Below are 19,461 nucleotides of genomic sequence, written 5' to 3'. Positions count from 1 at the left end.
ACTTGATAGATTAGGTTAATGGTTTTCGGCACGGACTGTATGTGGCAGGTCAGTTGGCGAAACAGAACCTTGAAAAGGTTCAGGTCAAGATGAAATATTTTCATGACCGGCGTTCTGAAGAGCAGCAATTTAGTGCGGGTGACCAGGTTTTGGCTTTTCTTCCAATTGCAGGGTCACCATTCCAGGCACGGTTTGCTGGGCCTTACACCGTGGTACAGAAACTGTCTGAACAGAATTATCAGATTGCTACACCAGATCGCCGGAAAATAAATCAACTTTGCCAGGTTAATTTGTTGAAACCATATCATGTTCGTCCTTTATCCGTCAGTCTGTCAGGCTCTCTCTTTTCTCCTTCCGCATCAACATGTTGGAAAACAACATTGCAGTGCAACAACATTTCAATCATCATCAAGCTGGGCTTCCCCATGTTTGTTGGTTGAAAAAGCTGATAAATCACCACGTTGTTGCGCAGACTTTCGTAAAGTAAATGCAGTGACCAAACCCGATTCCTATCCCTTGCCTCATATTGACGACTGTATTGACCAAGTTGGTGCAGCAGAATATGTGAGCAAGTTTGATCTGTTGAAGGGATATTAGCAGGTGCCACTGACTCCCAGAGCTCAGGAAATATCTGCTTTCATCACGCCATCTGGTCTTTATTCATATACAGTCATGGGTTTTGGTTTACGCAGTGCTCCAGCTACATTTCAGCGACTCATGAATATGGTTGTTAATGGGCTGAAAGGCTGTGCTGTTTACATAGATGACGTGGTGGTATATAGTAGCACCTGGAGGATCATCTGGATCGTATTCGCACTCTGTTTGAACGACTAGTTTGGGGAAATCTGACTATCAACCTGGCAAAATGTGAATTTGCAAAAGCAACTATGACCTATCTTGGTAAGGTTGTGGGCCAAGGTTATGTGAGGCCAGTTGATCCAAAGGTGTTGGCCATCAAAGAGTTCCCTGTTCCAGTTACCAAAAAAGAACTCATGAGATTTTTGGGTCTGGTCGGTTATTATCGCCGTTTTTGTCGAAACTTCCCAACAGTGGTTGCTCCTCTGACTGATTTGTTGAAGGCCAAAGTAAAGTTTATTTGGTCTGCAGCATGTCAGCAAGCTTTTTGGGATGTAAAAGCTTTACTGTGCTCTGAACCTGTGCTTTTAGCACCTCGTCTGGATCAGCCCTTCAAGCTGTATGTGGACGCAAGCCACATTGGTGCAGGTGCTGTTCTAGTCCAAGCTGACAAGCAAGGTACTGAACATCCAGTTAGTTTCTATTCCAAGAAGTTCAACTCCCATCAGCTGAATTATTCGGTTATTGAAAAGGAAGCTTTGGCATTAGTCTTGGCCTTGCAGCATTTTAGGGTATATTTAGATTCTGCTCGGCCAATTGAGGTATTTTCTGACCATAACCCTCTCACTTTCTTGAACTCATTGCAGAACCCAAATCAGAGGCTCATGCGGTGGGCTCTCTTTTTGCAGCCTTACGGTGTGTTCACACCGAACGCGATGGACGCGAATAGAGCGTCAGGTTTACATGTAAAGTCAATGGAAAGGCGCGATGACGCGCGATTGCGGGTCCCGCGAAAATTCGGAAGCAGATTTGCGTCGCGAAAACGCCAAAACGCGTGAAACGCGCGTCAGTGTAGCGCGTCAGGCGCGTTTGACGCGCGAAATGCGCGTCAGTGTAGCGCGTCAGGCGCGTTTGACGCGCGAATAAAACCACGCGCGTGAGTTTTTGTGTTGCACTTTGTGCATACGCGCGTTTCGCGTCTACCGCTCGAGTTGGAAAAATCTGAACTCCAGCGTCAAATCGCGCCGCGACAACCAATCAGGAGCCTGGTGACGTGGCTCTGACCTAGGTCAAAGGGGCAGATCCAGCCAAAGCCCTTCATTCTTCATTCAGTATGGAGGAAAAGCTGATCAGCGCCGTGGCTAACCACCCCGAGCTATATGATGCCAGCTCCTATTTCTACCGAGACAGGAATAAAAAGGACCTAGCTTGGAGACACATAAGTGAGGAGATCGGGCAACCTGGTAAGTTCATTCCTTCTTCTTTTTAATTTTCAGACTGACCCGATGAAGCCGTGCAAAAGCTAGCAAGCGCGCCTACTGTCCCGCGATTTTCCCACTGTTGTACAAATACCTTTCCGCTAACCAGATAATGCGTTTATTCAGAGGACATCTGCAGGAGAAAGTGGAAGAGCCTCAGGGACACCTATAATAAGGAGAAGAGGTCAGAGAAGGAGAAGAGGAGTGGGTCTGCAGCAGGATCGGGGAGGAGATGGAAGTTCTTCGCGGTCATGGGGTTTCTGGACCCCTTCCTCACCCCGCGGGAGACCAGCGGTAATATGGTGCGGACCGTGGAGAACTTCTCCCCCGAGGACCAGGGACAGCCCGAAGAGGCAGCAGGGGAGTGTCAGTCAGAAGGTATGTTTACAATTAATTAATGTAGGCAGTTAATTTATGCGTGTTGTCATACAGGAATATATTTTGTTTATTAATAAACAGTATACAGTAGTCCCGCTGTTCATCCGTCACTGCCTCGCCTTTTCGCTGATTTTTTTTATTGCACCGTACAGCTTTCAACGATGCGCATTGCATTCTGCAGCCCAAATGACAAATCTCCTCCGTGTCGTGTCTCCTGCGCTTGCCAAACTTATCATGTTTGGTTTTGATAACCATCACTTCAAATAGAAAAAAACAGCACAAAAACACTCATAACTATGACCCTCATTCGGAAATAGACACCTGCACCGGGAGCAAAAAAGGCGCACAAAAGTGGCGCCGCAGACGGAGAAAAAGCGCGGCATAATACTTTTACGTTTTAAAATCGACAAAGGTTTGCACTTTGAGAATCAACTTGTGAGAACTGTGACTACTGTTCATGTGCTGCAATAAATGGGAGACCACTGTATATAATAATAAGTATATAATAATATAATATTCTCTATGACTATTGTCTTCAACCTGTTAACATTTAATATTGTCTTGATAGAGTCAAGTTATCATGCAGCAGAGTCCTCCCCTGTTGCTTCTCCTGACTCCCCAGTCCCTGGTCCCTCCACTCCTGCTGCTGCACCCACAGGTATGAACATCAAGCACTGATAGCTTTTTACTTGCTTGGATTCCCTTGTGATCACCTTTACTAAATATCTACAACCAATCTGTTCATATCCTGGTTTTTTTCAATTTTGAAAATGACAATCTAGTAGCAGCCTTCTCATTTCTTTGTGGTGTTTTGTTCTGTTTTTTACAGGCCCACAGAGGAGGAGAGCTCGAAGGCGGTCGAGGGAAGGGTCCCAGGATGGTCCATCGGCGGTGGAGCTGGCTATCCTGGAGTCCCTAAAGAGGCCACGCCCGTCTGCAACAGAGTATTTCCTCCTCGGCCTTGTTCCTGCTCTGGAGAGCATGCCGCCTCAGACACGAGAATTCGTGAAATTCCAAATTCATAAATTAGTTTTTGACAACAGCACAGCTGTGCTAAATTTGGAAACATTGGACCCTAATGATCAGTAGTTTTCTGATGAGGCAGCAGCTCTCCAGGGCAGAAACAATGTTCTTATTCTTCTCCTCCTTCTCCCCTGAGGCTCTTCCACTCCAAGCTGGGTCCTTTTTATTCCTGTCTCTCTGTAAATAGTTAAATTTCATATATTTATGTTGAATCTTTTTATTACTGAATTTATATATTTTATCAAATAAACATTTATAATGACAAATGTCTCTGTTCTACTACACAGCAAATATTGGCACCCGACTTGACACAAGTAGAATTTATTTCATATTATACTAATGACAAAATATACTGATACAGTGGGATGCAAAAGTTTGGGCAACCTTGTTAATAGCCATCATTGTCCTGTACAAATCGTTATTTGTCACAATTTAAATTGTCAGTTAAATACATCATATAGGAGACACACACAGTGATATTTGAGAAGTGAAATGCAGTTCACTGGATTTACAGAAAGTGTGCAATAACTTTACACTAAATAAAGCAGGTGCATATATTGGCAACACATAAAAAGAGAAATAACATAAATATGTAGTGTATATCAATGTGTGTGTCTCCTATATGATATATGTAATTGACATTTTTTACTGTAACCGATTCATACAGGAAAATAATGACTATTAATAAGGTTGCTCAAACTTTTGCATCACACTGGTTATAGGAACATAGTGAAGACAAGTTACTTAAGAGAATAAAGAGAGGTTAGGTTATTTTGGAGTAGAGATCCATTTATTAAGAAAATTTTAAAAAGACAGGAACACTCTTTAGAGGTTTGTGGGTGGCTCTTAAAAGAGCCGTTGTGGGGAAGTCACTCAGACTTCAAACAGGCTACTCCTTTGGTTGCCAAGACACAGCTCCCTCTGCCGAGAAGTGGGCCATGAACTTCTCCCTCACCAGGACAGCCTCTCTGGAGGAGTTGTTTGCTGCTACACGACCCAGGCCTTGCAACGGCTCCACCACAGCAGGTGCCACACCCCTCACAGCAGGTGCCCCTCTCTCGTCCACACAGCGCAGAAAATTGTGGAGAACACACGTTGCCTTCACACACTCTGCGATGGACCGCCAGTCTTCAGTTGAAGGCACAGCCATGAAATCGTCCACTAGACAGTCCCAGATGGCCGTCGCTACCTGGGGGATGATCTGGCTCACCGTGGACACACCGACTCGAAAACTGAACGCGATGGTCCTGAAGGAGTCCCCGGTGGCAAGGAACCTGGACAAAATTGTTTAAAATGTGTATTATGTGTACTGCAGTTACAAAATACATTATTGAAATTCCAAAATTACAAATTCCAAAACATAAATCTTACATAAAACATTTTGTAATTATAAGGATAATTACATGATATATATTTGATATAATCTAAAACAGTCTGCAGTGATTATATACAAATATTCAACTATCCCAGAAATTAAACCAGGTATAAATAAACAAAAGGAGTGTGTATCACTACAAAGATTAACCCACAGTGGTCCTAATACCAGTTTGATATCAGCAAACACCGAGAGCATACCTATGACACCACAGCCATGCTATCATTCAACCACTGATAACAGCATAAATCGAATTAAATCGGGACTTGATGAGACCATCTGAGTATCACTAGAAATATTATAAACAGTACCAGTTTGCTATCGGTAAACACCGAGAGCATTCACTGTTAGCATAGCACATCCATGTTAGCAGTGTATAAACGATACACTGCTAACATGGATGTGCTATGCCATCAGTAAACGCCGACAGCATTCACTGTTAGCATAGCACATCCATGTTAGCAGTGTATAAACGATAGTTTATACACTGCTAACATGGATGTGCTATGCCATCAGTAAACGCCGACAGCATTCACTGTTAGCATAGCACATCCATGTTAGCAGTGTATAAACGATAGTTTATACACGCCGACAGCATTCACTGTTATAGCACATCCATGTTAGCAGTGTATACACGATACACTGCTAACATGGATGTGCTATGCCATCAGTAAACGCCGACAGCATTCACTGTTAGCATAGCACATCCATGTTAGCAGTGTATAAACGATAGTTTATACACGCCGACAGCATTCACTGTTATAGCACATCCATGTTAGCAGTGTATACACGATACACTGCTAACATGGATGTGCTATGCCATCAGTAAACGCCGACAGCATTCACTGTTAGCATAGCACATCCATGTTAGCAGTGTATAAACGATAGTTTATACACGCCGACAGCATTCACTGTTATAGCACATCCATGTTAGCAGTGTATACACGATACACTGCTAACATGGATGTGCTATGCCATCAGTAAACGCCGACAGCATTCACTGTTAGCATAGCACATCCATGTTAGCAGTGTATAAACGATAGTTTATACACGCCGACAGCATTCACTGTTATAGCACATCCATGTTAGCAGTGTATACACGATACACTGCTAACATGGATGTGCTATGCCATCAGTAAACGCCGACAGCATTCACTGTTAGCATAGCACATCCATGTTAGCAGTGTATAAATGGATGGTTTAGCATATATTAGCACAGGTATCAATAAAGGACTACCGTATTGACCACTTTTACTAACCTCAGGCAGACGGACAGGCGCTCTGCAGGTGGGATTGAGCGCCTGTAATTGGTGTCTAGGCGGGCGATTCTGGGACCGACGCGGGAAAGCAGGTCCTCAAACTGGCCGGGTGACAGACGATGATATCGCTGGAATCTGCCGTCATCCAGGCGCAGCTCCTGGAGCAAATGGTGAAACTCACCAAACTGCTCACGCGCCTGGAGGACTTGATGGACCCAGGTACGGCGAGGACGTCTTTTACGCTGCTGCTCTGCTCTCCACAGTAAATAGAGAAGGGAGACTCTCTCTTCAAGCGCTAGCTCGACAGCTGCCATCTTGCAAAGATGGAAACTCCCACATTTCCGGTTCACGCGCGATGGATTTTTCTTGGACACGCGTTGAGACGCGAATGTACACGCGTCAAATTAGGGGCGTTTGGGGCGTTTTATTCGCGTCCATCGCGTTCGGTGTGAACACACCGTTACAATTTGGATATCCAGCACATTAAGGGCAAAGATAATGTCTTGGCAGATGCTTTGTCCCGTGCCCCTTTGTAACCAGCAGCTTCACTCCTCATATGCTTTGAAGTATGTCCTCTCCAGTATCGTTTTCCTTCCTCTTAAATTGCTCCTAGGTACCAAGGTTGCTGAGGTTGGAGTTGAGCTGAAGATGACTTTTGAGCATACAAAAGGTGTTAAAAGTGAGGTTGCATGTGTGTGTATATATATGTTATGGATTTAATATATGCATGTTCTTCTAGTTGCAAATTCATAATGTAAATGTGTTTGCCAATTCAGGGTGAGACCCTGTTCTATGAGGGGGAAGTGTGACGGCCAGTGGGCTGGCCTTGTGTTTTGCTTTTTCTCTTACCTGTTTCTTGCAGGTAGGTGGAGCTGACCCAATTATTGATGCAGCACAACTGAGAGGCCAGTTCCAGTGTATATAAAGACACCTTGACTGAACCAGCAGGGCACTGGCTGGCTTTGGCTCTCTCTGTCTGGCACCCATCTTGTTCATTTGGAAGTTTCAGTTATGGCTGTTATGTCCTTTAAATTGTGTTTAAGTTGCTTTACCTTATTTTCATTAAATATGTCTTAAAGCCTTTAGAAACCTGTGTGTGGTCTCCCATTTGTTTGTCACTTCCTATGAGCCGGGTTGTGACAATGCACTGAAACTGGCACGTTCCCTGAGTTCTTCCAGGAAGATGATGCACCACCACATTATGGGTGCCAGGTGCGAGCATTCCTAGATGAACAGTTTGTGGATTGGTCGTCGTGGGCCAGTTGAATGGCCCCAAAGGTCTCCCGATCTGACCCCCTTAGACTTTTATTTTTGGGTTCATCTGAAGGCAATTGTCTATGGTGTGAAGATACGAGATGTGCGAGATACGAGAAACTACAAATACTGGATGCCTGTGCTGGCATTTCTCCTGCGGTGTTGCTATTAGTGTGTGAAGAGTGGGAGAAGAGGGTTGCATGCTTGTTTAAGTGAAAATACGTAGATTTGTTTGTTTTTTTGCACTAACAAAGTTGTGGAGTTGTAAAGTATTTTGTCTAAAGTCAATTATATCGTCAGTTATATCATTATTGCAAATTTTCAAATTATATCGTGACAAATATTTTTGGTCATGTTGCCCTGCTCTAAGCAGGACCAGCCAGTGGTCAGAGAAGTTAGAATTTGCTCACCAGGAGCCAATTCTGCACTGACAGACTGTTTTGCGACCAACCAACAACATTCAACAACATTAGTGACCTCCAGGAATACTCTTGTCTGTCACTGACTACATTAATAATCGTATAGATTATGTGACAGTGGTCAAAACCATGAAGTAGCAAGTCAACCAAAAACCATGGTTAACCGGGGAGGTTCGCCCTTTGCTGAGAGCTCGTAACAAAGCCTTTAAATCTGGGAATACTGCAGCTTACAGTCTAGCGAGGAAGAACCTGTCAAAAGGGATTAAAGAAGCAAAGAGGCTGAATGCCCAAAAAAAATGGACAGCCACGTTAGGTGTGGCAAGGACCCACGATGGCTGTGGCAGGGCTTCCAACACATTACGGACTACAAGCCCATTCCCCCGAAGATAAGGCGGAACGATAGAGTTTCGGCCTGTGGCCACCAATTGTGAGTAAATGCTTCGAGCGGCTGGTTTTGAAGCACATCATGGAATGTTTCCTAATAGACCTGGATCCCCTTCAGTAGAGTTTTAAAAATGTGACGTCATTCGTCATTCCGGGGTAAAACCGCAAAGGATTCTGGGAACGCGTGGCAAGCGGTACTAGCGCACGCAGGCTTTCACATGAAAACAGTCACACAGCGATAAAAAGAAAAAAAATGGCATGAAGCTGTGGTATTATTAACTGCAATAGCCGGTCGCATGACGGCCACGGGAAGCCGACGGGTAAAGAGATCGCTTTTTATTGGATTATGTCGTGGAAGAGAAATTGTTCAAGCCATGTTTCCAAAGTAACAAAGAGCCGATGGATGGTCTGGATTGCAGCCATTCGAAGACCAAATGTAACGTCCCAGAACACTCCAAGCATTTCCACAAAGGTAAGTCTTCTGTTGTAGTTATTACGTAATTTATCATAACATAATTGTTGATGTAGGTTACAAATAAGTCTTATATTGATTTGAATTGAATTTGTTGCGCTATGCTGCTTTGTTCACTGTGGCTTTGCGGGCTAATGTTTGTTGTGTTTTGTAGGAAAACCAGCCTACAAAATGCTGGAATGCGATCCAGACTGGCGCCCTCTATCAACCTGGGTCAGACCGAGTTTAAAGCTGTTACCATAGCGAGATTTCATCGGTTAAGAGAGAGAGCGATATCAAAACAGCCAGTAAAAGTTCTGCATATATGTGCCCAAGTGTTGTATTGAAGCAATCAAGTGATGAATAACTGTTTTCCACTATGTTGTTTTGCAATGTTTTTTGGGAGTTTTTTGCATTGTTGATTTGCTTCTTTGCCGAAGCAGCTAATAAAGCACAATTGAATACAATTTTGCCTCTTTCTTGTAAGATTCTATAATAGAATGAAACAATAATGCCAGTTATAAATAAAGAGAATTGAACGAATTACGAAACACTCATTTTATTTCTATTTGATCTGAAAGTTGTGTAATACTACAACCTGAAACGACAAATAGATTGTGTTGGCCTGTACAGGAGATAAAAGAAAAAAAAAAACACATCTGTTAAATGGAATAGTCCAAATCACCAAAGTAAACTGGACCTGGGCTTGTTGCAGGGATCTGAAATTACTAAACATTTTGTGAGTGTATGCACTCACACTTAGGACCATATAATAATAAATATGTGCGTGATGAAAGATTTCCTTTTTTTCAAGTCTGTCTTTGTACGGACCTGCCGTGTTCTCCGTTTTTTTGTACATGACTGTTTTGGAGGCAAATAAAATGCAAGTAGGGATTAAAACCGCAGAATTAATGATTACCGGTGCTGGAAATACTAGCGCTTGATGCAGTGTTTAGATTTTGTTGCCACTCGTACCCAACATGCAATGCGCGAAAGTCATGTGGTCTGTCAATCTCTGTTTGCATACAGGACCAACCGATCTACAGAAGATGACCTCTCTCTACCACACTCCGTGTTATGCTGTCACACCTGGAGAGGAAGAACACCCCTCTGCCAGAGTCCTTTTCATCGACTTCAGCTCAGCTTTTAACACGATCATTCTGCAGCAGTTGGTGGAAAAGCTGATGCTATTAGGTGTGGACCCTGCAACCTGCAATTGGGTTTTCAGCTTCCTGACAAAGTGACAAGAGGCAGTCACACATCAAAGACCATCTTGGTGAGCACAGGCTTTCCTCTGGGGTGTCCTGAGCCCGTTGCTGTTCAGTCTGCTCACACATTACTGTAAGCCAGACTCAGTGCTAATCATATTGTGAAGTTCAAAGACAACTGTGGTTGGTCTCATTACTGAAAACAATTAGTCCACTTATAGAATGGATGTGGAGCAGCTTGAAGTGTGGCGTAGATCCCATAATCTCATAAACAATAAAGACAAAACAGAAGACCTGTCCTTCTTTATTAATACCACATCAGTTATCAAAAAAGCACAAACGCATCTCCACTCCCCCAGGAGGCCCAGAAAACCTCACCTCCCCATCCGTTCAACTATTAGCACGGCTTTACTGTGATGCCTCCTGTCTACACACACATATAGCATACAATATACTCCCCAGATGCACACAATACTCTGTGAAAGGACTGTTGCTACCTGTATGAGCGTGACTATTTAGACTTGAGTTTTTGTTTTCTTTTTTTTTATTTAGATGTTTTGTTATTTACCCTTTTAATTTATTACTGCCTTTTTACTCTTCTTTTTTTAAGCCATTTTCCTTTTTAATTTTATTGATTATTGCACTGTAGATTCTGGTGAGAAACTGTATTTCAGGTGATTGATTGATAGATATATATATAGATTTGTTGGTTTTTGTTTTTTGCCCTTTATCACAGTTCCTCTTCCCCACTGTTTTTCTTTCCCTCTTTCTTTCTCCCAGTCATATCTGTCCCGTGTGTAGCAAGTGAAAATAAAATAAACAATAAAAGCAAAGGTAAATCAAATAGACTAATACAGCAAGGCCGGGATGGTCCATTTGGTAAAGTAAATCCGTTGGGCATCTTTCTTTGTCTCCAGACAATAATTCTGATGGCAAAAGAAACAAATGGGACAGGCAAAAAAGGAAAAAAACGAGAGAAACTGTATTTCGTTTCAGCCTGGGTATCACCATACAAAATGTCAATAAGCCTCTTCTTGAAACTTCTCCAATCTTGACAAACAAGCATCAGCTGATGAAGTGCACACAGTTTCAATAAAAGCTGTCACTTACTGTTATTTATTCATCTTTCAGTCACTTTAATTTTTAAAACTGTAATTTTAAAACTGTATATACTGTATATTCTGTGTATTTATTATTTCACTCCTATTGCCTGTTATTATTGTCTTTATCTTCAACGTATGCTGCTCGGTTGTTTGTTAATTGCCCCTTGAGGATAAATAAAGTTTTCTGATTCTGATAAAAGTGATATGTTCTTCACCTTTTGTGTTGATGACATTTATTTCCACTGTAGCAGCTGAGCTGAGTCCAAACGGCTGAAAATGTTCACCTGGTGCTCTGTCAAACTCTTCTCCTCCTGCTGATCAGCTGGGACACAAAACAGTAACATCACAGTGAGACAAGAACGTGAGGGACGTGTCCCAGGATTGAATTTAAAGCCATCATATTTACAGTTTGGATTTGGCGGACGCCCTCTTTATATATAAAGTTGTATATAGTATTTGTATTTGTATTCTATTTTTATCTTATTATATATTTATTTTATTTTATTCTATTCTGTACAGTTGTGTACTGTATTTATTCTTATTGTATTTTTGTAATTTTTGCCTCATAACTTTTGCACTGTCCACTTCCTGCTGTGACAAAACAAATTTCCCACGTGTGGGACTAATAAAGGTTATCTTATCTTATCTTATCTTTACTTTTAGGAATAGTAACTGTGAAACTATGGCACTCATGACCATTGATCGATAGTCACGACATTACAACAAGTATTCATCAAGATACTTTTAAGAATATTCTTAACATGGACTCGGATTTTTAAAAAAATTATAAAAAAAAGAATTCTCTCCATCAATAAGAATTTACTGACTGCAACTTGAACGTTGACTCAAAATGACTTAAAATCATCCTGGAAAGATGCATTTGACAAATTATAGACAAAAAAAGCCTGATAAAGGACACATGTCTGTAATGTGTCTGTGAAATGGATGAATGTTATTGACTGAGCGGATAATGAACAAGTGTGTTCTAGCAGCTGCAGTTTCAGCTGCGTGTGCTAACACACACACCTTCCTGTTATCACTTCAAATAGAAATGAGGCTGTAGAGGTTTGGTGCAGGCAGAAAAACAGCTGCAGGGACAATGAAAAGACTTTTCTGCTCCAACTTCTCCCAGCATGCTGAGCTAATGATTAGTTGGTGTTTTTCTCCAAACACTCTCTCACTCTTCTCTCAACGTGTTCACAATAAACTGTGAACAGACACCGAGGAGAGCAGCAGAAGACCTCATTCAGGAGCTAAACTCAACATGAACTGAACTCACAGTAAAGTTAGCTCGGTGCTTACCTTTAGATGAGCCCACAAACCGAGAGAAACTCCGCGATGAAGCTGCAACTCTTTCCAAACACAGGAAACAGATCAGGGAGCAGAGACCCACGTGGTTCACGCTGATCTCAGCTACGATCCAGGAGACAAGGGTGGGCAGATCGATGCAGATATCGATCAGGACGTTGGTAGTGGTTTATGATCGATACTTTAGTTCGTTTCTCTCCTCTAAGTTCACTACTTTACTCCCGTTTCATGAAAAAGCAGCTCTCTCTGCTCGACTCCTGTCCTGCACACGCACTTTGCTCCGCCCCCTTCTTCCTGATTTGCTTTGATTCGTTACTGTGCGATCACGTGACTCAGATGCCCTGAGAAAACACATTTGGGCTGCAGACAGTGAGAAAGAGGAGCAGCATGTGCAGATATTGCACATCGGTAAATAAAAACAGTAATGCGTGTAGGAATACTGTGGCAACACCACCAGTTTATAAAGACACGAAGGAGAGCAGCAAAAGAAACTCAGTGAGGAGGAGGGAGATCCCTCACACTGGCCACTTCATTAGCTACACCTCTTCCACTACTCATTGGTTTGCATGGTTTTGAGACATAGATTAGAATTAATCATTTAATTTGAACTATCTCCTAGACTTGTCAAGCCATGCTTCGTTTGCTTTGTTGTTAACGAATAACGTTGTAGGCTCACCATAAGCTCACTGAAGGCTGAAGGTTGTAATCTCCGTTATATTTCACAGATGATGCACTGTAACTCGAACATAGTGTAAGGTAAATGTCTGTGAGCACATTGATGTAGCATCACTTTAAAAAGATTTGGACACAAGACAGATACAAAGACATGACTGAGGAGGTAGGAGGTAAACAAACATAAGGACACTAATCACAGCACACAGAGACAGACTGGATGAGAAGGGGAAGAAACAAACAAACCAGAAAATAAGAATGATAAGAATCCTGTGCAGCGCTTTGTGACCGCTTGTCTATGAAAAGCGCTTAATAAATACACTTTACCTGCGTCTGGGTACCCGGGGTTCTTGAATAGTTTATGGACATTTGGTGTTGCTGTTGTGGTGGCAGATTTCTTTTCTCATACATTAATCACATATTTAATCATATTACATTAGTTATAGTAATATCACTTTCTCACTTTACTATAGTAAGAGCACTCCTGTCACTAGTTTACATGCATGTGGAAAGTTAACACAGTGAGGCCATTGTAATGGGCGACGTTAAACAGATAGTGGGACTCCTTCTGCTTATCAGGGATGTAAATCTTTAGGTGACGGCCAAGCAGAAAACAAGGTCATAATTCTCTCTGTGAGGGAGGAGGTATAGCCCCCCTGTGAGAGGGGCCAACATGTAAGAGTTCGTGGAATGTTCTTTGTCTGTGTGCCTGTATATAAGATGTAAGGGCGGTGGCCACAATTCAGAGATGGTGTTTCACTGGGATGCTCTCTCCACATTGCAATGTGTTTATTAAACCCACTTCAAATCAAGCTCACTGGGTGTGTCGCAGGTTATTGTTAAATTTTCCACGACACTGTCCCTTGTTTTTTCTTTGTTTTTCTTGTTTGTGGGTGTAGGTGTGTGCAGCTGGTCAAGCTTCATCGGGAGAGCTACTTAGGAGTGTGGTTGAGTTCTCTCCGATGCTGGATCGTTGCGTGAGACTTCCTGTCAGTTTCCCAGTTAGATGTCAGTTAGTGTGAGTTTGCCATAGTGTGAAGTATTTACGGCTGTGTTCTTCCTGCAGGAGTGTGGAGACGAGAGGGCAGCAAGCACGGGTGCATGGAAACTAGAAAACAGAGTTTCCGAGCACAGACATCATTAGACCATAAAACAATAAAACAAAATTAAGCAACATGGGAGAATATTCCAGTGTGTACAGCTGGATCTGGGACTGCTGCAATCTTCGATCGCGCCTCCGCGTCCACATCAGATGGGAGGTAAGCATGGGATGTGGCATTGCATTCGGGGGAGGGAGGGTGATAGTACGTATCAGTATCAGTGTACATGTTTCGTGCATGTGTCTGTGTGTATCCCATGTTCAGCTCACAGAAAGTGTCACCACACCCGGTTGAGCGGAGGTCAACAGTCTCCAGTGGACCCAGGTGGCCTTGAAGGAGGGACAAAGAGTTCTGTCAACAATCCTGTTATCATGGAGAATTTTTGTTGTTCCAGTCAGCTTCGACCTTAGCCGACCTTGGATAGCCGTATGAGTGAAGATGCTGAATGTTTGGGTTGAGTGCGAACAACTGCATCCAATTTTTACAGTTGGTCTAAATTTTATCACTGGTCACCAATTCTCTCAATTCTCTTAATTCCTATTCTTCTTCTCAAAGATGTTATCTATGGCTCATGGCTGTGCAATATAGATATATTGCACAGCCATGAGCTTCTCCAAGACCTTATCCATATTTTGTTCAATAACAGAGTCTTACTCACAGCCCTGCCCATCGTCTGTCATGTCGGCCAGCCTTATGGGATTTTGAACAGCTGTAGCCGCTTCTTGTTCTTCGATAAGCCAGGTCCGAGACAGCTCCAATCAGCCAGAACACTCTTATCGTGGTTCCAAATTGGTAGATGTCGTTCAATGTCCTCCATCGAGAGTGTAGCCAGACACACAACGCAACTGACCATCGAGTATCCGGTAGCAAACATTGTCTGCGGGACAATTGAGCTCTCTCAAACCCAGAAAGGTGTCAATTTTGTTACGGGACCAGTCGATCAAATCCATAATTCTTTAGGTTTTAGAGAACATGACTGAGAGACTCTTTGAAGGCTAGAGTTAGATGAGACTAGACAAAGACATAGAAGCAGCAGCAGGGAAGATAAGGAAGGGAGAGGGTGAAAGATGGGTCCACCTCCTCCGAGAGCCAAAGAAATCTTATTTTACTGTCCCTCCTTCCCCTCTGTTTTATTTCTCCCTTTCTGTATTGTTGTCTGTCCAACTTGTAATAACTTAAAATACAATTTGGATTTGAAAATGAAATAAAAGAAAGTTAAAAAATAAATAAACAATGATAATATAGATCAATCAAGTGGAACAATGTGGCATTGGCATATTTTCTCCACTTGAAAAAATACATCCGTTGGGCATCTTTCCTGGCCTTCAGACAAAAATTCTGATTGCTAAAGAACTGAACAGGACAGGCAAAAAATAAATAAACAAATAAAATAAAAAATAATTTAGTTAATTGTTATATTATAGCTGTTTGTGATGTTTGCAACTTTGTACTATAATAATTTATCCAATCCAGTTAATTCAGTGATTGTTTTTACTGTCTTGCAGCAACAGAGATTAATCAAATATTCTGACTCTGAAAGTTTGGGTCGACACTCTGAAATACAGGAAGTGAAATCATAGCTCAAACCTTTTATTTGTCACGTCAAACTGTTTTCTATGGTGGCCCTGAGAGGCCAAACGGACTGCAACTTCAGAAAACACTTGCAAAAAGAAAAACGCTGCAAAAAGAAAAGCGCTGCAAAAGCACACAAAGCACAACGGAAATGGGAAAAAAGACAACGGAAATGTTCCTGGGGAGACAATAACTCGACGGACCAGCTGCACGAACCAAAACATGCTAACCAGTGCGCTAGGACTGGGACACGCTTCAAAGAAGTGGAGGAGAGGTAAATGTGTTGTAATCTCATGATTCTAATAATACTACAGATATCTGGAATATACATTCAAAGGTAATTCTAACAAAGATAATGTTTAATGTAGCCTTAGAAATGAAGCTTTCCGTTGTCTTTTTTCCCATTTCCGTTGTGCTTTGTGTGCATTTGCAGCGCTTTTCTTTTTGCAGCATTTTTCTTTTTGCAAGTGTTTTCTGAAGTTGCAGTCCGTTTGGCCTCTCAGGGCCACCGTAGTTTTCATAAGGCAAACTTAACACACGGTTTGTCATGTTATGGCTGTGTGCAGGCAGGAAAAGGACCCAAACACAGACTCAACTGAGGCGGGACTGAAAGTCACAAAGCAGCTCTATTGCTGAACAGAGAAAACCATACAAAACCTAAACTGGGCAAAATCTAACAAAACATACACTGGGAGATGTAGGAACAGACACACAACATGAGAAAGGACGTAACGTCAACACCGAGAAACACAGGGCTTGAATACACTGGGGAATAACGAGGAGAATGAGACACAGAAGGGGAGCACAGCTGGGAGAAATCAGACATGATGAGACCCAAGGGAAGTGAAACTCAGTACATTCATGTAAGACACAGACCTTCAAAGTAAAACAGGAAACGTAACCCTGAGACACAGTGTTGACTAGGGGATACAACTGACAGGGGAGACGGAGCAACTGAGAAACACAGAGACCAAATATAAGGGAGGCACAGAGATCACTAAACACTGGAAATGATCACAAACAATGTTCCCTCTAATTTTTCATGTGTCTAAGTGTTGAAAGATTTTGAGTTTTGTGTTATGTTTATTTGTAGCTCCATTTAAAGGAAGAAGAGCAGGAAAAGGGAGTGAGACATGGTGTGCAGAAAAAATGTGCTGTGACAGCCAAAAAGCTACCTCCTGTTTCAACACATAAGCTAACGGTCTCTCCTTTTAAGGAGTTGTTATTGAGTTCTGTACATGCCACACCTATTGCTGTGAAAGCTTGTTTGAGTATAAATAAAGGATGTACTGAGAGCCCGCGCGATTCTCTCTGTGTCACATCTGTTGTGCACACAGGACAGATAGTGCCGGGGCATCGCCCATGTACATGTAAACATCTTTGAGTCTGTGTTTCTTGCCTCCTAAGAGTTTTCCCCTCACACTGAGCGAACACACAAACTCCCTGAGTGGACACTTGGACCACTGTGAGCAACAGCAGACGTGTGCACTGTGGTCACGCCAGCATCGAATCCATCCAAGTTACATGTTTATTAAAATAATCAAATTACAGCATTTACATTTATGTTAGACTACTTTTAATTAAATGCTTTAGCCCACTTACAATGAAAATTAAAAACAATCTTGTTCATGACCTGTGTAGGATGTTAACACTATTGGAAGTAAAAATAACTTGAACTTCAATTTTGAAAACACAACTTTCTTTTTAATTTAATTTTTCTTTATATAACTCTGACTTGTATTATGAGTATGAGTCTGTGGTCTGGGAGAGAGTCCTGTAACTCTGTCTGCAAACCACAGTAAATAATGACCAATGTTGGGCAATTGACTACACTACACACTAACTACACAAGATTTGTGCTAAATGTCGCAAATCCCTCACATCTCAAAACACGCTGTCACTCCTAAAACTTCCCTTTTCCTAAACAACTAAATGCCATGTTGCCATATCATTTTCTTGATTGGTTGACATGGTACATTTTTCGACCAATAGGAAAGGGTGGGGTTTTCGCTCACAGGCGGAGAGTGCTTTTCTGCTTGGCCGTCACCTAAGGATTTACATCCCTGATAAGCAGGAGTCTCACTACGAGTTTAACGTCTCCTATGAACTTACAATGGCATCACTGATTGTTTCAGGATGACCTGCCATTATCCAATCACACATCTGCTTACCTGTATCTTTTGCTCGTTTCTCCTCCTCTTTTCTCTTTTTTCTAAACTGAGGACCTGATGGCTTTGAACTTTTCTTGTCCATCTTACATTGGTTTTAATTTTGCACTCCAGAATGAACACAAATCCACCAACTCGACGATCACCACAACATAACCTAACAGACCTACACCTTAGTTCACAGATTCACTTTGTCTAAGGTTTATTTCTGGGATTTCACACAACCCAGGATTCAAATCATGAATCCATAATGGCGGAAATGACATTAAAGTTTACTTTGACTTCAGCAGCGAGCAGGCGCACCGAGGGCTCTCGCACTCACTTTTCGCATATAGAATTTCGAAAAACATCGGTGCAAATTATAAGTCTGTATCATAATGTCTGGTGTTTTCGTGTTTGTTGTTTTGTTTTTATTTTGCGAGTTGGTTATTAGATGCTGCTCCAGCCAGCCAGAGAATCCTCGCCGCTCCGCCCTTTCCTCCTTGTGCTGCAAGCAGCAGGCGCACCTCGCAAACGGAGGGCGCCCTTACTCCCAGCAAATAGGCGAAAGAAAACCGATCAGTGCCTATGCCATTCCCAATACGAGCATTTTTTTTTTTTTTTGCTGATGCCCGTGATGCCGCCCTCCACCACAATGCCGCCTGGGCAACCGCCCATGTCGCCTGTATCTAAAACCGCTACTGATGACAGGGTTGAGGACCGGATCCATCGGTTTCAGTCTGCTAAACACTAGGGGTGCAACGATACACAAAATTCACGGTTCGGTTCGATACTTTGGTGTCACGGTTCGATATTTTTTCGATACAAAAAAAAATGTTCATGCCTTTTTAATTTGTCATTTATTAAAATTATAAATATATATTTTAACTCAAAAGTACAGTTTTTAAATTTAACCCTAACCCTTGTGCGTGTTTTTTATTTTGACAGCGAATGCGCACCTGCGGACCACTTATGTGCAGCCCTGGTTATTTAGCTCGTCATATTGCAGACACAGAAATTATTTTGTCCATGAAACCATAAAGCTGCACTTTCTTTTTGCCTTATAGTCTGATTTGTCATAACTTCTCCGTTTTGTGGTAAGCTTTTCTTTGGCTGTCACTTCTTCACCCTGACCTGTCTTATTTGGCTCAGCAGAACTAAAATATATATCTGTCTGTGAAGGTTCTCAGTCATCCAGGTCATCGTAGTCAAATATATATCCTGCTGCTTTTACACACGCACTCACATAAGCTCAGTGATTCTCTGCGCGATCAACCTCTCACATGTTTAAGCTGCGGGAGATTTCACTTGTCATGTTTGCGTAGTAAGCTAACGATTAATAAGACGATGTCAGAGGAATTGGTGCACAAATTATCATCACTCACAGATCAGTGCTGTTGCTCTCTATACACAGTTCGCACGATTGCAAAGTGAAAGCAAAAAAACAAGCGCAAATTCAAACGCGATTTCAATATGTCACATATTGACAGTGGCTCACCGATGCCAATGACATAATTACCCAGCTACATTTCTGAAAGAATGCAAAAGCATTGACATATATTTTTCCTACAATAGCCCGACGGGCAGGGAAGAGATAGATTTTGGTAGCCCGACTGAAAAAATCGCTAGCTCCGGGACGTCGGGCTAGCGATATTGCAAGCCCTGTATCTGATTGAGGATTCACTCATCTTTGGAAAAGAGAGTTTATTACAGAGAAATGGCTCTTTCCAAAATAAAAGCTATACTATCCGCTT

General features: G+C 42.2%; 1 protein-coding gene across 1 annotated transcript in view; it reads right to left on the bottom strand.

Annotated features, from left to right (window-relative positions):
• LOC146625998 (uncharacterized) overlaps positions 1-19,461 on the bottom strand; it is a 41,554-nt gene that overhangs the window by 5,786 nt on the left and 16,307 nt on the right. Inside the window, exon 3 of the mRNA XM_085363117.1 lies at positions 7,250-7,254. Coding sequence (XP_085219243.1) covers positions 7,250-7,254 — 5 coding nt within the window. The remainder of the gene's footprint in view (positions 1-7,249; positions 7,255-19,461) is intronic.

This window comes from Diplotaxodon limnothrissa, linkage group LG9 (assembly GCF_057381915.1).
Source record: "Diplotaxodon limnothrissa isolate DT_005_m linkage group LG9, D_limnothrissa_male_GT1.1, whole genome shotgun sequence".
Lineage (NCBI taxonomy): Eukaryota > Metazoa > Chordata > Actinopteri > Cichliformes > Cichlidae > Diplotaxodon > Diplotaxodon limnothrissa.
Note: the sequence above shows the minus strand (reverse complement) of the source record. Positions and strands in the feature narration are given on the sequence as shown.